General features: G+C 36.5%; 1 protein-coding gene across 2 annotated transcripts in view; it reads left to right on the plus strand.

Annotated features, from left to right (window-relative positions):
• Positions 1 to 225: 225 nt before the first annotated feature.
• Positions 226 to 21,414, plus strand: part of LOC134792229 (set1/Ash2 histone methyltransferase complex subunit ASH2) — a 30,758-nt gene continuing 9,569 nt past the window's right edge. Inside the window, exons 1-6 of one of the 2 annotated variants that reach the window (XM_063763488.1) lie at positions 226 to 470; positions 615 to 793; positions 1,004 to 1,151; positions 3,840 to 4,036; positions 20,458 to 20,675; positions 20,750 to 20,927. In XM_063763488.1, the coding sequence (XP_063619558.1) occupies positions 322 to 470; positions 615 to 793; positions 1,004 to 1,151; positions 3,840 to 4,036; positions 20,458 to 20,675; positions 20,750 to 20,927 (1,069 nt within the window). In that variant the 5' untranslated portion in view covers positions 226 to 321. Of the gene's footprint in view, positions 471 to 614; positions 794 to 1,003; positions 1,152 to 3,839; positions 4,037 to 14,890; positions 15,128 to 20,457; positions 20,676 to 20,749; positions 20,928 to 21,414 lie in introns of those variants that run through there. The other variant, XM_063763489.1, reaches the window with a different exon arrangement.

The following is a 21,414-nucleotide window of genomic DNA, read 5'->3' on the forward strand; positions in this document are numbered from 1 at the left end:
TCAAGCATAATAATGTTAGGTAGTGGATACATTGAGAACTAATAGTTTATCTCTTTCACTCTTTAGTGTAATACAATGCTACACTAGCGCCAAACTAATTTTGACAGATTTGTAATGTGACATTATAATACAAACGACTTTTAATTCATTACAAAAAAATACTGACAATTTGGTCAAGCGTTTTTAGCGTTTATCCCGTTTTGGTTTTGCCCATATTAGAGCGTTTTACTTTATTAATCATGTGATTGTGATGCTCAATTACTCATATATATTTTGAGACAATAAGGATTTATTTGTGTCCAAGGGACCTTATTAAGCGAGATGGCGTCTGAAGACACAAGAAAATCATTCGATGCAGATCTATCACATAGTGCACAATGCATGAATTCAGAATCTCATAAGCCGGCAGATAATGCCGATAAAAACAAAACAAACAAATCTGGAAGTGATTCTCAGGGGTCTTGCTACTGGTAAGTAGAAGTACAACAAAAAAAAACTTTCCTTTCCTACTAAGACACTGGCAGGTTAAACACTTTGGAAACAGCTTGCATTCCAAATTTAACTTTTTTTTACATAGATCCCATTTCTATTTCTTATTCCTTTTTCTTTAACAGTGGCAAAGACAGGAATCTTAACATAGTGGAACTACTGTGCGCTTCATGTAACAGATGGTTTCATGAGTCTTGTATTGGGTATCAGTTAGGAAAATTGGTGCCTTTTATGACAAATTATCTGTTCATTTGTAAGAACTGCTCTCCAACTGGTCTGGAGACTTTTAAGAAGAATCAAGCTCGTGAGTATTATTTATTTTAAGTTTTATATTTCGTCGGGTGACAAGCAAAAGTCACTAACTAACATTATTGAAATTATTGGACAATAAACCGTGTTACAAGTGTAATAAAGTGCATTGTTACTTTAATTTTTTGATAGTTTAGTGAGTTTTGCTTGTCACCTGACGATTTGAAACTTAGTTCTCAGTACTAATCTTTTTTTGTTTTTGTAGCATTTCCACAAATGTGTCTGACAGCTATTGCAAATTTGAAGCAGGAGAGTGCAAAAAATGGCAGCAATAAGACCCTTTTCAGCAAGGATAGAGAAATTATTCCATACATAGATCAATACTGGGAGGCAATGACAACTATGCCTCGAAGGTAAATACATAACAAAAAACCGGCCAAGTGCGAGTCGGACTCGCGTTCCAAGGGTTCCGTATATTACACAATTTTTAACAATCAGTGCCGGATTAAGATATGTTGATGCCCTAAGGATTTCTAGGTGCCCCCTCTCCCTCGGGTCATCAAGATTACATTGATTTTTTGGTAAATTGAGAGAAGTTCATTGCCGTGTTACAGCTGAGAATGGAAATCAGTCACATCATTTATCACGAAAATTGACAGTGCCGCAGCAGTAATGTTGCAACAGAGTACCTAATGCTGTTGCAGTCGCCACCCGAATGTCACCTTTATCATAGCTTAGAAAGTAATAGAAACGCGAGCGAAGCGAGTGCGGAAATTTTTCGATATAAAAACGCAATATGATAGACAGTTGTAAATTTTTACTTTTAGTATGGAAATCAGTCACATCATTTTATCACGGAAGTTGACAGTACTGCAGCAGTAACGTTGCAACAGAGTTATGTTGCTGCAGTCGCCACCCGAATGTCACCTTTATCATACCTTATAAAGTTATTGAAAACGGGAGCGAAGCGAGCGCGAAAATTTTTCGATATACAAACTAAATTTTACTTTTAGTCCCAACCAGGCGCGAATCCAGGATTTCATACAGAGAAGGGATGGGACAGTTTTCTATCAGCCTAGCTTCGCATAGGGCTCGATATTTCTTAGGCTTCGATATTCGAGGTTGTTTTCATCCATAAAATATGCAAGAAAGCAGAGCTTGGAATTGAATTGGCGAAGTGTGAGAAAGGCAGTAGGCCTAGCTGCGAAAGAGGAAAGCTTGGATTTGGATCCACGCCCAAGTGTAATTAAGGCAGAAGGCCTCGCATAAGACCTAACGCCGAACCGCAAAAGAGTGGGTTGAAATCGAATCTATGCATGTAATCACGACTCTTCTACTGCTACCGATTGTTTCCCAAAGAATTACGCGCCATTATTTTTGCAAATTAGCTTTTGGACAGCTAAAAAAAATCGTGTGGTAAAAACGATGTGTCTGTCCCTAATTTTAAAATTTGTTCACCTTTTTCAACCTGGCATTTTGGTGCCCCTCCTGAACGTGGTGCCCTAAGCACGTGCTTGTTTTGCTTATTGGGGGTCATCCATTAATTACGTCACACGTTTAGGGGGAGGGAGGGGGTCAAGAAAATGTGACATATTGTGACATGGGGGAGGGGGGAGACACAAACTTTGTGACGTCACTTTAACTTCATCAGTAACCGAATTTTTTTTTTTAATTATTTCATTCGCTGTACATTTAAATAACAAGTTTTTAAAACGATAATCGTTTTTATTCTTTTAATTTTCTTTCCTAAGCAGTTTTGGGTTATAAAATTACTAATATTTATATCTCCAAAAATATTTTGATAAAATATTAATAATACTTAGGTACTTACTTAATTCGATTTGGCGATTTCGTAGAAAAAATGTGACGTCACACTAGGGGGGAGGGGTTTGCCAAATGTGACCAAATGTGACAAGGGGGGGGGGGGGGGGGGGGAGGGGTCAAAAAACCTAGAAATTCGTGTGACGTAATTAATGGATGACCCCTTGGTTACAAAGTCTTTATTAATTCAACCATTAAAGTCGACGAGTACAAAAAACTTTAAGCTAGCTCTCAATTTAACATTTTTTTTAAACATTATTTTTAATTTGACCTTACAATTACTCGTAAGTAGGTAAGACCGTTAAATATTTAAAATGATTATCTTGTCAGAAAATTATCACCAATTACTCTAAGAAAACTACTACTCTAAGTAATCCGGCACTGTTAACAATGTATTTTTTATGTGAAACGTGAGTGAAATCTCTTTAAAAAATCCGTAGGGGTCGGATTAAAATTGTAATTAAGTCCGACTCACGCTTGACTGTACATTTCTAATAGGTTTTCCTGTCATCTATAGGTATAGACCTATTTTATGTATTTTTTTCAAAATTTTAGACCTAGTAGTTTCGGAGATAAGGGGGGGGGGGGGGGAATGGTCATTTTTTGCCTATTTTCTTGAATAACTTCTAAACTGTTGATTAGAAAATTATAAAAAAAAAAATATTTGAAATCCTTACAATAAGCTCTTTCATTTGATATGTAACATGATATAGTTTGAAATTTTTTTTTTTTTCATTTTTTCATTTACCCCCCAAAAGTGGCCCCCATGTTTAAAATTCATTTGTTTACGTTACATGTCCGTATTCGGGTCACAAACTTACATATGTGTACCAAATTTCAACTTGATTGGTCCAGTAGTTCCGGAGAAAATCGGCTGTGACAGACGGACAGACAGACAGACAGACAGACAGACGCACGAGTGATCCTATAAGGGTTCCGTTTTTTCCTTTTGAGGTACGGAACCCTAAAAATTAGGACTATATCATCCTAGTCATCCTACCAAAGTGTCACTTGTATTTGTCCTGTGATGAGTTTTGATGACCTAGGCTTTATTTTGTCTCAACTTTCTAACAGAAGTTTCCTTTTTTTAATCATCAGAAAAAGTTATATAAAAAAAATCTGTTGCTTGGATCTCCTTAGTATCTTTACTTGATAACTCTTTTAACATGGCATTGGCATCTTAGGTACTGGCCAGTTTTCAAATGTCAAATAGTAATTGTCACATGATTTTAAGTGCTGTACTTAAAAAGTTAGTAAAACATTACCATTTTTCTGTATAGAGTGACCCAGTCTTGGTATGCTACAGTGCAAAGAGCGCTGATCAAGGATATCCAGGTCCTTTTCACATACGAGGAGGACTCAACCCACGGGCCAATGTTTGGACTCTACAATATGGAGCTTACATCTATCAAGCCTAACTACGAAGCCATGATCAAGCAGGGGCAGCTGAAAGTCACTGATATGGGGATTGCTACAAGTAAGTCAAAACAGTTTACAAGTAGTTAAGCAGATAAGCAGGTCAGCTGGTTTAAAATGATCTGCATGCACTCTTATTCTTTTAAAATACCCATTACCAGTGCAAGCTATGCGCTACAAGCGTAGCTAATAACATGGGAAAAACTGTATGTAGCGTAAAGCGTCTTTGAACAGAGAACCTGCCTAGTGAGTCGCTGGCAGTGAATGTGTTAAAATAAAGTTGTTTAGATTATTTTAAGCTTAACCTGCTTAGCTTTTTCTACTGCTCGCTGTACATAGGTATTAGTAGTAAAATTTAAGATCATGTCATTGTAAATCATAAAACGGTTGGCATCCCAAGTATCCCAACCCAACCCAACAATGCAAAATTAAATAAAAAGTGATAAATTGATAATCAACTAAAGATAAATAACGAATAAACCCTAAACTAAAATGACCCTTTTAACTCCCAAACAAATCCAACTTATTTTATTTATTTTTATTTATTTATTTATTACTATTCGGAGATCCAACAGCTGTTAACATGTTAATAGGTTTTATAAATGTAATACAAAAAGCCAATTACAGGTTCTCACCAATAAATACAGATTAACGAAAACAATTGGTGGCTAGCACTATTGCACTATACACATTCATTTCAACACCAAAGGCAGAGTAACTAATTTTGAATTCGTATTACCTACTAAAGAAGATTCAAAAGAAATAAAGAAAAAAAAAACCCCGCACAATGAAATTTCAAATTCCATTAAGCCATGCTCATTTAAAGAACTCCTCAGTCAGGATACGCCACACAGTTTCGATGTTGCTGTTGAAAATATCGATGTCATGCTCCTTCGTAAGTTTATTTAGACATTTACTAGCACGTATCAAAAAACTGTTCTGTCTGTAGTTACGCGAAGCATTTGGAACAGCAAGGGGTCGAAAATTTCTTGTAAATTTGGATGGAATACTGAAAGAGAGCTCCGCCAACAATTCAGGGCAATCAATATATCCGTTTATAATATTGAGAATGTAAACTATGTCTGAGATTTCACGGCATTTCTAAGCATGATCAAATTGTTACAGCTCTTTTTGAGTACGTACACTATAGGTACTACATATATATTTCATTAACACAATCTTGCAGACCAATTGTGACGTTCCACGGGAAAAGGTACCTTATGAGGGTTTCTAGTTTCGGAGATATGAAATGTTTTGTAAAGAGGTGAAAAAATGCTCAATTTTTTTTTATTGTGTGATCTGAAACCTTAATGCGTAACGTTTGTTTACCTGTTTTTATTTTTGTTATAAGTTAGTTATAAGCCTAGTAATGTCGTCTCAGAGTTTAGTAGAAAAGGTACCTTATGGAAAAAAGATTGAAAATTCCCAAAAAAACTAGTCAATACGGGAAAAGAAGTTTGGTAGATTGGTAACTGTATTAGCATTCTGCAAAACTAATTTGATAATTTCAGTTCTGGTTGGGGCGCCTCGCAAATATTATAACCGTACATAGACCGACATCACAAATCCAAGTAGATTGCTATTAATACCAAAGTTACTCTCGTCAAGTCTTTCTTAACTAGAATAATCTTCATTTGGTTTGGTCGCATGCAGTAAATCAGCCTTTGGTTTGCTGAAAAATGCCAATACCCGACGCATTACCTTATGGAATATCTGAGGTCATTGAACCTCAATGCCGCTTATCTTCAATAGCAACCGAAATATATTATTGATAAGAAATAGACGATTTATACCATCTTAACCCCAAAATATTATTAGTTTATCCTAACTGTTCCATCATCATCATGCCTCATCATGTAACTTGACCACAAGGTACCTTTTCATTACATACAAATTATTGGTCTTTTTTAAGATTATTATGACGAAGAACTAATTAAATTTGGGGCAGTTTAATGTAAATTAATATTTTCTATTCATAAAAGATAAACTGTAATATGATTGATATTTTGTAGTGATGTATTATTAGATTTATTTCCATAAGGTACCTTTTCGTAAATGTATGGAGCAAATACTGTTATTGTTATGTAAGTTTAAAGTGGCATAAGGGGTTAAATATAGTATTTAGTTGGGGTTTTAGGATTTATTTCATTTGAATGACAGAATTTCTTTCATATGTGCTCAGAAAAATTGATTGTGTGTCACATTAAAAGTAAAAATATTCAATTTTGTGATTTTATATGAAAAAGTCAGAAAATACATTTTCACCTCTAAATCGGTATTGTTTTTTGCTTAAACTGTCTGTCAGTGTCGTTTTCTAATAGATAAAATTTAAATCTTGAGAGCTCATTGCAATCAATCGTAAAAATGAAATAAAACTTTATTTTCAAGAGATTGGTTAGTATACACATAAATCAGTCGATATCAAAAGTTTCTATTTGCATTACAGAACAAGTCGCAATATTTTTTTAATCTCAGATATATAAGGTATTATTATTTGTAGTCAACTATGTAACTTACTTCAGGAACATAGTTTTTTAGGCGGCTAAACTTAAAACTTCTCTATCGTAAAGTTGCTCATTTCACAACATTATTTTCAAAAAATCATATCTCTGTAACTACGCAACCTAGAAGGTTGATCTTTTGTGTTATCGATAGCTTATTTATTGTAGATTACTGGGGTATGCATAACTCCATACCCGCCATAAGGTACCTTTGACCGTGGGACGTCACAATTTATAAAAAAATTTCCCTATCCAAAACTGTAAAATGTACTAATTGAGGAAAATCGATAGGCTACCTAAATAAGTGGGATGTAGGAACGTGTCAAGGTCAATGAACAGTTGCGCTTTGATGACCGCAATTTTACTTAATTTTAATTAAAAGGCATTTCGCATGTTATACAAATTATATAATTTGGCATTCAGCCAGTGTCTGAAAAACGCATCCGCGCCGCGTACAATGCAAACACCGACTAGCGCGTCACAGCGTGCTATTGGATAATTACTCTAAGATCAAGTATATGGGTAGACTGGGCAGTGCATTTCTATGTAGAGACGACCGAAATGTATTGTATAAGCTGGGTATTACATTTTATTATCGAGGGCGTTTAGCATCCGAGGGTCCGTATCTCTAATGGTATTGGACCATTATGAATTATGAATACATTAATTGCATGTAAAAAATACGCAAGTAAGTATAACGGGTTAACAGTTAACACTGATTGACTAGCACGTTATCTTTTCGCGGATTAGCAAAGTAATCTTTTTGGTAATGGTTGTAATTAATATGGATTTCCGCAAAGTAACGCCTGATTCTATTCACCAATGACTCTAAGATCAAATATAATATATGGACTGGGAAGTCCGTCGCTAATGTCGATATGTACATGTAGACATGGCCGTAATATATGTAGTACATGAGTACAGTATGTCTGAAAAACGCGTTCGCGCCACGTACAATTCAAACAGAGTATCGTCACGGCGCGCTATTGGATAATGATTCTAAGCGCAAGTATGGGTAAACTGGGTGTCCGTCGCTATAGGTATATGTAAAGGCCGAAATGTAGGTAGGTATTGTAACTTGGTTTAAATATTAATGGCGCGTGTGTAGCATCCGGGGCCCGTCTCCGTCTAGACGTAAAATGACGAGAAAATTATTATAGTGCTTGAATTGCATAAGGAGGACGTAGTTTTGAAAAAGACACCTTTCAGTCTTCTGGACTCTGGTCCGAATGATCGAAAATTCTGGCCAAGATCATTTATATATTTTTAAACTGGCAAATAATCTGTTTCAAAAATACAAATAGACCACAGACCTATATCGAGTAGACGGAAAAAGTGTATGTACCTCGCGTGCCGAAAAGACGATTATAAATCGTCTTTGCTCGCCGCGATGCTCAGTCCGCTCTCGACCGCTTACCGTGTGTGACGTTCGGATGTGATAACAAAATGGCCCCTTGCTCGATAATAAACTGTTCAAACACCACCAAAAATGTAGGAGCTATGAATCAAGACATTTCCTTTCATCGGTAAGTACTATTTGCCCTAAAATATCTGTTATTATTTAAAAAACAATTTATTTTGATGCTAAAGTATTAATTTCATATAAACAGTAGCAGGCGACTCTGTGTCTAATGCTACTTTTCCATTGCGGCTTTAATTTGACGCGTCAGACTTGGCAAGCATTGAAAACCAGCAACGAAAATAAAACAATCCAAACTTGTCGAGAAGCGTTCAAGGTTGATTTCTCATTCGTCTCTCAAAAGTAAGATATAGTGTTGTACCCTGCGATTTTCAATGCCGAATTCTTAATCGATTAAGATCTATTTTAAAGACAGAAAAAATGATAATTATTTTTAAACCTACTATTTATGTAGCCGTGTGATAAAGTAGTAGTCAAAATGAAATATTATTTACGAAAGGATAATAATTATATCGATAATTTAATAATATAATTACTGTATTGCAATTTTGTTTCAGTTTCCCGGAAGATCCTTGTATAAAAAATAAATGGATTAAAGCAACGGGACGCAAAAACTGGTTCCCTACAAAGCATAGCCGGATTTGTTCTATACATTTTCACGAAGACACCTTTACTGGCCCATCAAAGTTTCGGCGAGTAATCAGTACAGCTTATCCGACTATAGATATACTGATGATAATTTCAAATAATGAAAAGGTACATTTATACGTCACAATATTTTTGCGCATAAAGTGCTTATTTGTGTGTGTGTGTGTGTGTGTGTGTGTGTGTGTGTGTGTGCGTGTGCGTGTGCGAGTGCGTGTGCGTGTGTGTGTGTGTGTGTGTGTGTGTGGGCGCGTGTATGGTGTGTGTGTGTGTGTGTGGGCGCGTGTATGGTGTGTGTGTGTTGTGTGTGCGGTGTTTAGTGTAATTAATACATTATTTTTTATGCTACAGATAAAAGGTCCAGCTTCTTTAGAGAAAGACTCGATCAAGACCACGCCAAGGAAAAGAAAGCTGGAAAAAGTGAGTTTTTCTATAAAATTATGACATAGTTACTAATTTGTTTTTAAATTTGTGTAATTAGTAGTTATGCATTAAATATTATATTTCAAAGTGTATTACACTTACAGGATATTAATGAACCATCCACATCAGACGAAACTTCAATTCATACACCAAAGAAGAAGAAAATTATGAACCAATTGAAAAGCGCAAGGCAGATGATAAAAGTAAAAGTCAAACAAATTAAACGCTTGCAGGAAAAAAACCGTCGACAAGTAAATAAAATACTTTCCCTTGTGGCATTACTAACGTGCTTGAAAAAAAATACGTTGATCAGCGAGGAACAAGCTGAAACGTTAAAAGCAACCAATGTTACGACAAAAGAACTTTACTCTAGGCAAATGAAGAATGCCAATGGATCGGTCACAACATCAAAATACTCACCAGCTCTTCGGAGTTTTGCACTAACGTTACACTATTACTCAAGTAAGGCCTACAACTACGTCAGAAAGGTTTTCAATTTAAGCTTGCCACATCCTGTCACAATCCGGAATTGGTACAAAGTCATTGACGGTAATCCTGGCTTCACTACTGAGTCATTGGAAGCTTTAAAGGTGATGGCAAAAAAAAAGGAAGGTCCCCTGTACTGCTGTCTAATGATGGATGAAATGGCAATAAGGAGGAAAATTGAATGGGACGGCAAAAAATTCCAAGGCTACGTTGATTTCGGGGGAGGCTTGGACACGGATGAAATCCCTGAAGCAAAAGAGGCCTTAGTATTTATGGTCACTGGTATAAATGCAAACTGGAAGGTAACTTATTTTGTCTTCCTTTTCGTTACTTTGCTTGTTTTTACTTTACTCTTCCTTATCTTACCTTTCTTTTCTATTATTAATTTTTACTTTAATTTTCTTTACTGTGTTACTATAATGAAATAGATGTTAGGTGCTCAGCTTAGTGTAATTCCCGTGTTTTTTTAGGTTCCTGTCGGATATTTTTTAATAGATGGATTAAACGGTAAACAAAAGGCAGAACTAGTATTACAATGTCTAAGAAATCTACACGAATCGGCCATTACTGTAGTTGGATTAACATTCGATGGCAGCGCATCAAATTTATCAATGGCAAAAGTTTTGGGATGTAATTTAGGACCAAATGACGACATGAAAACCACTTTTGAACATCCAGTGACAAAGAAACCAGTTGCAATATTCTTAGACGCCTGTCATATGGTTAAATTGGTAAGAAACTGTCTTCAGGCCTATGGTAATATTGTTGATGGAAATGGCGATGTTATCTCATGGTCGCATTTTGAAAATTTACACAAACTTCAAAATTCAGAGAATTTTCATTTAGCCAACAAATTAAGAAAGCATCATATCAGTTTCCATAATCAGAAAATGAAAGTGAAGTTAGCAACTCAACTTCTGAGTAATAGCGTTGCCATTTCCTTAGATTTTTGTAGGGAGACATTGAAAATTGCAGACTTCAAAAAGTCATCGGCCACAGCAGAATTCATCCGAATTTTTAACGACTTATTTGATGTCCTAAATTCTAGAAACCTAAAACAGCTAGGATATAAGCAGCCATTAAATTCAAAAAACAAAACTCAAGTCATGGAACTCCTAACGAAAGCAGAAAGTTACATACAGAGACTGCAGACTTCACAAGGCGATTCTTTGCTCAAAAGTGGCAGAAAAACTGGCTTTGTTGGTCTTTTAGTGTGTATTAAAAGTACGAAATTTTTATTTAACCACTTAATTGAAGAAGAAAAGATTAAGTTCTTGTCCATGTATAGATTCAGTCAAGATCACCTAGAGTTGTTTTTTGGTAATGTACGGGCCCATGGCGGATGTAACAATAACCCTACATCAAAACAGTTTCAATCTTTTTATAAAAAATTGCTGTGTCATGTTGAAATAAAAAATAGTAACACTGGTAATTGCGTAGACTTAGAACACATTTCAGTACTTAACTGTTCTTCAGCTGTTAAAATAATCAATAGTACTACAACACGCGGTACCCTTAGTGATGAGTCTGAAGACGTCGAAAATAAAGACCTGAATATGAGTAGTTTAAAAGATTTTGATTATTTTTGTTCCACGACGCCGAAAATGACAGAGTTTACCGAGCAAATTATAACATACATTGCTGGATATGTGGTACGAACACTTGGCAAAACAATAAAATGTATTGAATGTAGCAATGCTTTGTCATTACAAGAATCTAGCTTATGTCATACATATGATTTTATAATTAGAAAAGATAAAGGTGGGCTTGCATATCCATCCAAAGATACCATCCAAATATGTAAAGTGGCAGAATTAGAAATCAGAGAAATAATTAACAATTCAAAAAATTTTTGTATTAACCCATCAGTGAGCAAGTCCCAAATAATAAATAAGGTCTTGCGTTGTTTCATTAACACTAACATATTCAGTTCTATTGCTATACACCAATTTGACCAATCGCCCACAGAAAACCATTTAGTCAACTTAATGAAAGCAATCACAGACACGTACATTGACTTACGCCTCCGATATTTAACTAAGCATATGAAACCCACAGTGACGAAGAGACAATTGTACAACAAAATGATTTTGTTTCAGGGAGAGTAATTATTGTTACACATTAAAAAAAATTTTTTTTCATCGTTTATTAAATAAAAGAGAAAATAAAAGAGAAACGATTTATTTGTAGCCATCATTGTAGGTACATTGAGAATTTGTCCATAAGAAATGTTTGTTATTAAGAGGATTGTGAAGTTACATGATTTCTCATCTCACAAAAAGCGGTAGCGTTTTTCACCGCGTAAACATAGACCGATTTTTAAGAATATTGAAAAGTTCTAGGTACCTATGCTATAAAACTAGGTGTGTGCGTTTAATTTCCAATATTCATGAAAATCAGTCTATGTTTACAGGGTGAAAACATGACCGCCATTTGTATGAAAACCGTGTTTTCACCTGTAGCTTCACAATCCTCTTAAGTTAGATTAAGAACAATCAAAGTTTTATTATAAGGCGGAATCATTTTGCCCAAGTAAATAATCAAACGTTTATGCCGGCCTGTTGAAGGCACTATTCAGCTTGAACTTATGAAATTACGAAGAGAAATCAATATGTAGTTTCATTTTACACCTATGCTCTATACCTATATGATTAGATTGTAGATATAGACTTTGGTAAGTAAGGTTAACAATAAGAAATTATCAATTATACTTAACTATTTATCACATAAGTTTCAACAAGATCTTTGTTAATGATTATGATTTCACGCTTTGGTTTCTACTTTATAAATTAATCAAAATAACGATTTGCAAATAAGAACTACTCAACATAACATATACCTAATAATTATCCTTATCGTTACAAAAAAAATATATTCTACATTCAGTCTTACTTCTTACAGTAAAAGGAACAAAGTTAAAACTAATGATGAGCGGGTGCGTCGCAAGACCAGCGCGCGCGTCCTCTCCCGTCGAAGTCTGCTGGCTTAGCCCTCATACGCACGAGCGCTATTTCAACGCGCGTTAAAAAAGCGCTTGAATCCGTCCACACGCTAAATTCGATTTAACGCAAAATGTTACACGCTCGGTTCTCATATAAATCGACGAACTCTTTTCTTCTATTATGAACAAGGCGGTACTCATTAATACGAAAAATATGAAAAAAGCGGCAGTTACATATAATTTACACATGTCTATCGATTATACACATGTGTTCGGCGTACTATCAGCGTGGCACCTGTAAAATTTGATTTTGCCGCCTTTTTCTTGTGACACAATTGACTGGCCACACTCTATGAAACATTTACTTATGTTTTAATTCTTTAATACTTTTTCCCACTAGATTTTTAAGGGTTTTAAGACCATAGTTTACTTTGACGTCCGAAAGTACAGTAACCACATTTTTTTTGTTTGTGTCTTGCCTCACTGAATATGGCGGTTCAACGAGTAAGGGATCTTTGTCACTACCGCCGCTAGACTCAATCAGTTCACTTTCTTCTTCTTCCCTAATATTCACTTGGAGTATTTCCTTAGTCTGCTTTTTCTTGCAGTAATATGCTCTCGAATTTTCACGCCATTTCTGTCTTTGTTTCTGCTGTTCATCTGTACTTTTATCTTTTATAGATACGACACGCTTCTCTCTCTTTCTTTTTGCATAGTTTTCTTTTTGTTGTTCTTTTCTCAGTGCACTTAGTTTCGAATCTTTTTTAATTTTTTCATGGCGTATTCGGCTAGCTCTTCTTTTGGCTTCTAAAATTTCTTCCCTGGTTTTATTTCGCGATTTTGATGTTTCCATAGCCTACAACAACATATATACTTATTGAGTTATATCCAAAAAATTGAAAATTGTCTAAATTTTATACCTATACATGTACATATAAAAAAGTATTAGATACAATCTTTTTTTAGAATAATAAGTAGTATTTTAAAAATCAATTCAAATATTATTTAGGAATCTAATGATTCCGTTAAATATCATTCGTCTGTTTTTACCATTCGTCTGTCTGTATCATTCGTCTGTCTTTATTATTCGTCCGTCAGAAAATCGATGACATTCACGTTAATCGATTTGTGATTTTTAGGTTATCTAAAATTGTGTTTTTTACCTTGCATTTCTATACTAATCTCTCCTGTTACAATAATATATCAACGAATATACTTAATATTTTAACAAACTTACTTGAGATTACGCGAAGATATCCACCAGCGTCGACAGAATGAAACCGCTCGAAAGCGCGTCCTCTCACATTGAAACTACTCGGCGTACTATTCGATTTTTGGCGTGGTTCGCGGGGGAGCGGGAAGTGAGCGAGCGGGACCGCAGATATAAAATCCATGAGTATGAGCAAGACAGTTGAATCGTAGCGGGGTAGAGGGGCATCGGTGTCTTTGAATCGGTTAGGATTTCCCATCACTAAATTGCAGCTGTGACGTCACTGTAGGTGGTAAAAAGTCGGCACGCTTGGTTTCCATATAAATCGACGAACTCTTTCCTTCTATCTCGATTATTGTTCTGTGAAATAGACTCTACCTTCGGTTGCAGCTATGTAAAGACCCCAGTACACAATAGGCCATCGCCGGCCACTCCAAGGGACGCATTTATGCGTTAGAGGGAGCAAGTGATATTGCTATCTCATTCTACCGCATGGCTGCGTCCCTTGGAGTGGCCGGCGATGGCCCATTGTGTACTCGGGCCTTAATATTCTAACAATTTTCCCATTGAAGCCATAGGTACAAACAGCAACACTCTTAACTGTACATCGGTGGACCTTATTACAAAAGTCATAAGGTCCACCGATGGACAGTTAAGAGTGTGGGCGTTGGTACACCATACTGGTTGTTTACGACATAATGTACATAGTTTTAAACAATCAGTCACATTTCTCGTCGTACGTGCTGGTTCCAGACAATTAACTCCGCTAGTTAAGTTGCCCTCAATATGGATACCTCAGTTACCGTGGTAGATAGATAAACAACTATGTAACTTAATTTTTACCGACCTCCAAAAGGGAGGAAGTAGTTCAATTATTAAATAGGATTTGGTTCATACTTTGTGGTGGGTACCATACGTAACGGAATTTGTAATCTAATGCTTTAATGCTGAACCGTTTCTGAAAAAGTAAGAAATCAGCATGCTTGATTTTCATACAGTCAAGGTTACTAAGATATACTTTTGTGTAAAATGTAGAGTAGATGTAACGTCTATTTTGATGCATCCAACTACATATTCATGGCTTACCTACCTTTATATACCTTTTCATGGCTGAATACTGAAGCAGTTTTGATGAAATTTAGCCTGAAGTCCTGGGGATTTACTGTATTTTATTTTTGGGAATCCACCCCGCGGGGGAAATACAATCGGAAGCCCATGCGACCGGAGCCGCAGGCACAACTTAGTTGTGATATATGTCTGTACATTCACTATTCGTTATCGCTCCGTCAGTCAAACCAAGCACTACCGTCGGCGCACACGCGGTCAACTCCCAGACACATCTACAATATTCCATCACCACATTGCCCGCTATTGTATGCATTCGTGTTTGTAAACATGCACACATAGCTCTACGTATGTGTTATATCAGTATTTCCTCGTCTCACATAGGCATTGTGTCGTCGGTGCTGTGTCTTGACTATTGATTTTAGATTTAAATGGTTCATCACCTTGAACTTTGATGGCTGGTAAGTTTTTTCGTACATATTTTTGTTTTATTTGCGCGTTATCACTGACGCTGTGGCTCATACGTTATACATAGGTATGTATGTATATTTTACTTCGATTGTTTTACGTGTTTATCTCGTTCTCTTATGGAAAATGTTTGAACGATTGGACAATCGTGTAACGCGTACGAATAATAATGACCTATATAGGTATTTAAAATAATGGGTAAAGATTAGAGCTCAATTTGACCGATCATGAATTGTAAGGATTTATTTTGAAATTACCTATTTAAATTCTTGTTTTCAATAATAACTTTAATATTTATTCAATGTACCTTTCCGACACTGCTTCTGTTATATCTCTACATAAGTACATAATAGTACCTACATGCGTAATATACGTATTCCGACTATACATCAAACTCTTTCCGTCTGTCTGTACGCTTAAATCTTTTAAACTAGGTACCTACCTAGTACGTACCTAGTGTACCTACACAACGAAATTTTAATGCGGTTTTCATCAACAGAATCTGTTGAAGTGAAAAAATAGTGATTCAAGAGGAAAGTTTAGATGTATAAATAGTTAAGGTTTTGGATAAAATTAGTTGAAATATACTGCAAAAAAATAATATTTACATTAATAGCTTATATGCCTCCTTCATAAAGATATAGGTAAGTATGTATGTCTTCTCGTAAAATGTAGTACTGATACTAAACAAGGCTATAAAACAGTAGGTAGGTTAATAGGCACATCGTTTTGAGCCATAACGAAATTGTATACTTGGGTCTGCCTGCAATTAACCAAGAGCGATATGTTATGTTATATCACGATCAAACGTCGAACGTCGGGATTAATTAATAAAAGTAAGAGCACGCAATAATGTAGCTTATGCCAGCTACACACGTAACTATAAATCGTAGCGATTAATCTGTGCAGTCCGATTTGCGCAGTTTTATATACCGTGTGTATGACAAATCGTTGTCGATTATGGTAACTAATTGTCATACACACGGTAGATAAAACTGCGCAAGTCGGACTGCACAGATTAATCGCTACGATTTATAGTTAACGTGTGTAGCCGGGGTTAGCGCCATGCACTTGCACCGTTCACTAACCCGGGGTTAACCGGTTAAACCTGGAGTAACCATGGTTAGCAGTACAATTTGACACTAGTTTAACGGTTAACCCCTGGTTAGTGGGATGGTGCAAGTGGCGCTTTTAGGGTGGTATTCTATCTGTCTAATGCAAATGTGTATTGCTGCGTCTCACATTTTGTGTAATTACAGTAATTAGAGAGTGAGACGCAATGACATTGGACAAAGAAAATGGACAGGTAGAATACCACTCTTAAACAGTTAGTGAAGGTCGTGCAAGTTTAAATCGATACCCTACCCCCTACCTTACACCCTATGTATTTGTTTGTGGGTGTGTAATGTTTAATTTATAATGTCACTAGTTAGAACAAATATGTTTTAGTGTAGGTATGTAATAAAATAATTATTGCAGTGTTTATTAGACGACGTGTAAATATACCTTATAACAGTTATAACCATTATACCAAGAATAACATTATGTAATGTCGTAGATCAAACTATAATATATTAAAAGTATTTATTTATAAGAAATGCAGTAGTTACACTAAATTAATTACGTATAAACAAATCATGTTTTTAAATATATCAGTTATTATTTTATATATATCGTGATATGCCATCGCCGCCATCGGAAAGTTTCCCAAATTCGCGGTTTTTTTTTCTTCTCATATTTTTGTATAGGAATCGAATATTTCCATTTCCAAAATGAAAGTTTCCTTTGTTACCTGTGAAAATTTCCGAGAACTTTTCTAACTTTTTGGAACTTTCTGCAACTTAACACATCTGTAGGTTAAATTAATAATGCCCTTATAAAATAGCGTCACTTCTTATTCGCCACCTAATAAGTAAAATAAAATAATAATAAAAAAATGCATAACAAAAAACTTTACTGACAAATATTACACTCTCAATCGATATCGAAAAACAGGTTCTGCAGAACCTTTGAAATAACTGGTGAATGGGCCTACAGTCTGGCTAAGTATATCGTAATAAAAAGGTTGTTTACGACAAGTTCTTGTTTATACGGAATTGTTTGTATTAGTAAGAGATAAAATGACTTATATCTTACACTTTTATAGGATATATTCGAACTGCTATCCCTAACCAAAAGCGCTATTCCCATCCCTTATCTACCGCAAGCGAGCCAGAGTGACCAGGGTGCCTTGCCAAGATGAAAATCGATTGCAGAAAACGAAACGCAAGCTGTTTGTCTCTCTATCACTCTTCCATATTAGTGCGGTAGAGAGCCAGATAGCATAGCAGATGCATTACGGTTTCTGCAAAAGATTATCGTCTTGGCTATAGGCGCCCAGATACCCCCTTGATATATAATTGATGCTTGTAAATAGATAGATAGATAAATCATTTATTTGACTTGTAGCGTGTTTATGAATAAGGGGGATAGAGTTTAGCCGCCTCCTTTTAGTTTGAGGACAGATGGCAGAACCCGCCCATTCCGCCCTTAGACAACGATAAGGGTTACCGATCTTGAACTCAATATAAAATCTTGAGCTTAATATATAATCTTGCGCTCAGAATCAAATATACAGCATCATTAGGGTTCAGTACCCAAAAGGTAAAACGGGACCCTATTACTAAGACTTCGCTGTCCGTCCGTCCGTCCGTCCGTCTGTCTGTCACCAGGCTGAATCTCACGAACCGTGATAGCTAGACAGTTGAAATTTTCACAGATGATGTATTTCTGTTGCCGCTATAACAACAAATAAAAACAGAATAAAATAAAGATTTAAATGGGGCTCCCATACAACAAACGTGATTTTTGACCAAAGTTAAGCAACGTCGGGCGTGGTCAGTACTTGGATGGGTGACCGTTTTTTTTTTGCATTTTTTTTCCGTTTTGTTTTTCATTATGGTACCTTCGTGCGCGAGTCCGACTCGCACTTGCCCGGTTTTTTTTATCTGGTCATCGGTGGAACTTATGTCTGCAATTAGATTTTCGAATTGTCAATTAACATTTAACAGTCTGGTCGATGGTACTTCCCATAGCATCATAGAGCGTTGTGTTTACAACGCTCACTGCGAGTATCACTGCGAGTTTTCGCAGTGATATCACAATAATGATTTTATTTATAAAACACGACGCTGCAAGCCGCACCATACAGTAGCTTCTTCTTCTTACACCATTTTATATAATTTATGATAGACGCGTGAACCGAACTGCTGAAATTGCGTATGCTTTTTAAACGAAACTAATGCTGTAATCATCTTATTATGCTCTCGTTATTAGGTAGGAGGTTTGAGGTTCAGTTACACTGGACAGGTCTGGTGCTATTGGCCGGCTCGCCTACTCTGAGTAATGACACGGCAAATAGACGTCGATTAGACGCAGTTCACATTGATAGCGCTATCTTATCGCGCGTCTTACGAAAGAATTTTGTCACTTATTGGGCTTAGGTGATATTGGAGCATTCGACATGGAATGTGAGTTTTTTTAATTTACAAGCTTTTATTGCTTGACTGACTAAGAGGAGGGTAATACTGTTCGATTGTATAATCGTATATTTTTAATATTTTAAAATATAAGCTGTAGTTGTTTAGATTCGTTTTAGTTTTAAAACGGACACTCATATGACTTAATATTATTTTATTCCCTATTAGGCTCCGATGAGCTTAAAACGAATTTATGTGTCCATGGGCGGCGTTAATCGCTTCAAGCGATCCGTCTGCTCGTTTGCCTCCTATATCATAAAAAAAAATATTATTAATTAATTTTGTTGTTTTTATACCACCTTATTTTATTGAATCTTAATTGCACAAATAAAACTATTGTACAAAAGGCGGTCTTAATATCATAAGGATAAGGCGTTCTCTACCAGCCAACCTTAGGGCAACGAAGAAAGTTTGTAGGCGGCACCTTGATTACTAGTAAATCTTATTATCATTATTATCAAACAGTAAAACATGCTCAAAAGTATTTCGGGACAGCTCTATTGTCAGCATGAAATCGCACAAATGATTCCTGACTGATATGATATTGTATCATAATTTACAATATTACATTTTTTTTTTCTCTATAATCTTGTCAGGCATTAGAATCACCGAAGAACAAAACGAAGAAATTCTATAGCGCAACCGCAACCCATCACGTAGGCACAGACGAATATCATCTTTTTAAAATTTCTTATTACTTCTCTTACTCGTATTAAATTCCACCTTATTGTCTCATGAGCAAAGTTCATTTCCAAATAGCAACCAAGTTGGTAATGATCACTTCTGATAAGCCACACTTCATATGCAAACTATAATGTAACCTATTTTAACATTCACCTTAACATTCAGATATTCGTCCCAGCTCCCAGTAGGAGGTGTATTGAAATTGGACGGTTAATATGCATTATGCACCGATGGATTTATTATTGCATCGTTACGTACACTATCGAAGAGCAGTGACAAAGTGTGGGATATCCGCTAACCTCGGATTTAATGTGCATTGCTTATGCTTACTTACACGTGGAAATCTTCGATACATACTACAAAGTAGTACCTACATGTCTACAAAATATCATGTCTGAGTACATTTCTATGTACAGTCAAGGCTTAAAAATTGACCAATTTGGCATAAATATGCGTACACGAAGTTATTATTTTTGATTAATTGGTCTAATCGATATCTTAAGGACTCTTTAAATGCGGCTAGAGCACTATAGCGATTTGCATACATTCTTGTTACCTAGCAATTCGATTGCCAATCTGATCAGTCAATTAATTTGGTTGTAATTTAATTTGGCGCCCATCATATCATTGTTGGCGTACTTGTGTCAACGCCACTTTCATTCATTGGTCAGTTGATCACAAAGAAATTGAGTGGTATCACCAATGTTCTTGAATTTCGTTTTCCCTCCACAATCCACAATCCAATTGCCAATATAATGAAATTGTGTAAGAATTGTACCCGCTGGACTAGGGTTGCCAACTTTTTTTTGGTGGAATATAGTACATTTCAAAAAAATATAGTACTTTTAGATAAAATACTAAACATGAGTGTAATACACGTTTAATCGGAAATATAGTATTTTAGCGTACTATATATTTTTCCAAAAGTATATAGTACAGAGAGCCAAAATATAGTACAATACTATATAATATAGTACGGTCGGCAACCCTACGCTGGACACGCGGCATTATTCTACCATATACATTTATCTATCATGTATGTAAATGCTGAATTAGACTTTAAATAATATGACTGCACCAGCATTTTCCTGCGATATCACTTGTATTTCGTTTTTTTTCAGTACCCCTGGCAGGCAACGTAAAGGGACGTCAAGGCAAGCGCCGTCCGGCCGTCGGCGGCGCGGCCGAGGCGGGCGCCCCGGCCGGCAAGAAGGGCCGCGCCGCCGACCCCGCCAGTCTCAAGCTACCATCCCATGGGTATCCTACCGAGCATCCGTTTAATAAGGATGGTTATCGGTATATACTGGCCGAGCCTGACCCTCACGCTCCGTTCAGACAGGTCAGTAGGAAATCAGACTTGGCATACATTCGTTACCAGATGTCATCAAACTCATATAAATTTCCATTTTCCAGGAATTTGACGAGAGCAATGAATGGAGCGGCAAGCCCATCCCAGGCTGGTTGTACCGTTCGCTCTGTCCCGGCATCGTGTTGCTCGCGTTACACGACCGCGCGCCGCAGCTGAAGATATCCGAGGACCGGCTCGCGGTCACCGGCGAGAAGGGCTACTGCATGGTGCGCGCCACCCACGGTGAGTACACATGCAGGGACACCAGGCTCCTAGCCAAGATGACAACCGTTTGCAGAGAAACGAAACGCTATTGTCTCTATCGGACTAATGTGGAAGTGTGATAGAGAGAAAATAGCGTTGTTTCGTTTTACGCGATTATTTTCAATTGTAATCATCTTGACTAGGCCGCCTGAAGAATACATTTGACGATGGGCACAGGGTGCTGTATGGTGATGAGACTTTTGTTGAGTCAGATATTTTTGTGAGTTCCGAGGGCTTACCATAGATAAAGTGAAGCCTTACCATTAAGGGCATAAAGGCCCTTCGATACGATAACTTGCTGGAATGTCGGGTCTCGACCGATTTTATACAACAGGCGCTCCCTTAGGTGCCCCTTGGGTGTGGTTTATAGGATAGTGCGCTCTAAATGTGTGGTTCTATTAGGTGTATCTAGCACGAGTTGCAAGCGAGGTTTTAAGAAATGAGATAGGACGGCCGCAAGTAGATG

This window comes from Cydia splendana, chromosome 7 (genome assembly GCF_910591565.1).
Source record: "Cydia splendana chromosome 7, ilCydSple1.2, whole genome shotgun sequence".
Classification (NCBI taxonomy): Eukaryota; Metazoa; Arthropoda; class Insecta; order Lepidoptera; family Tortricidae; genus Cydia; species Cydia splendana.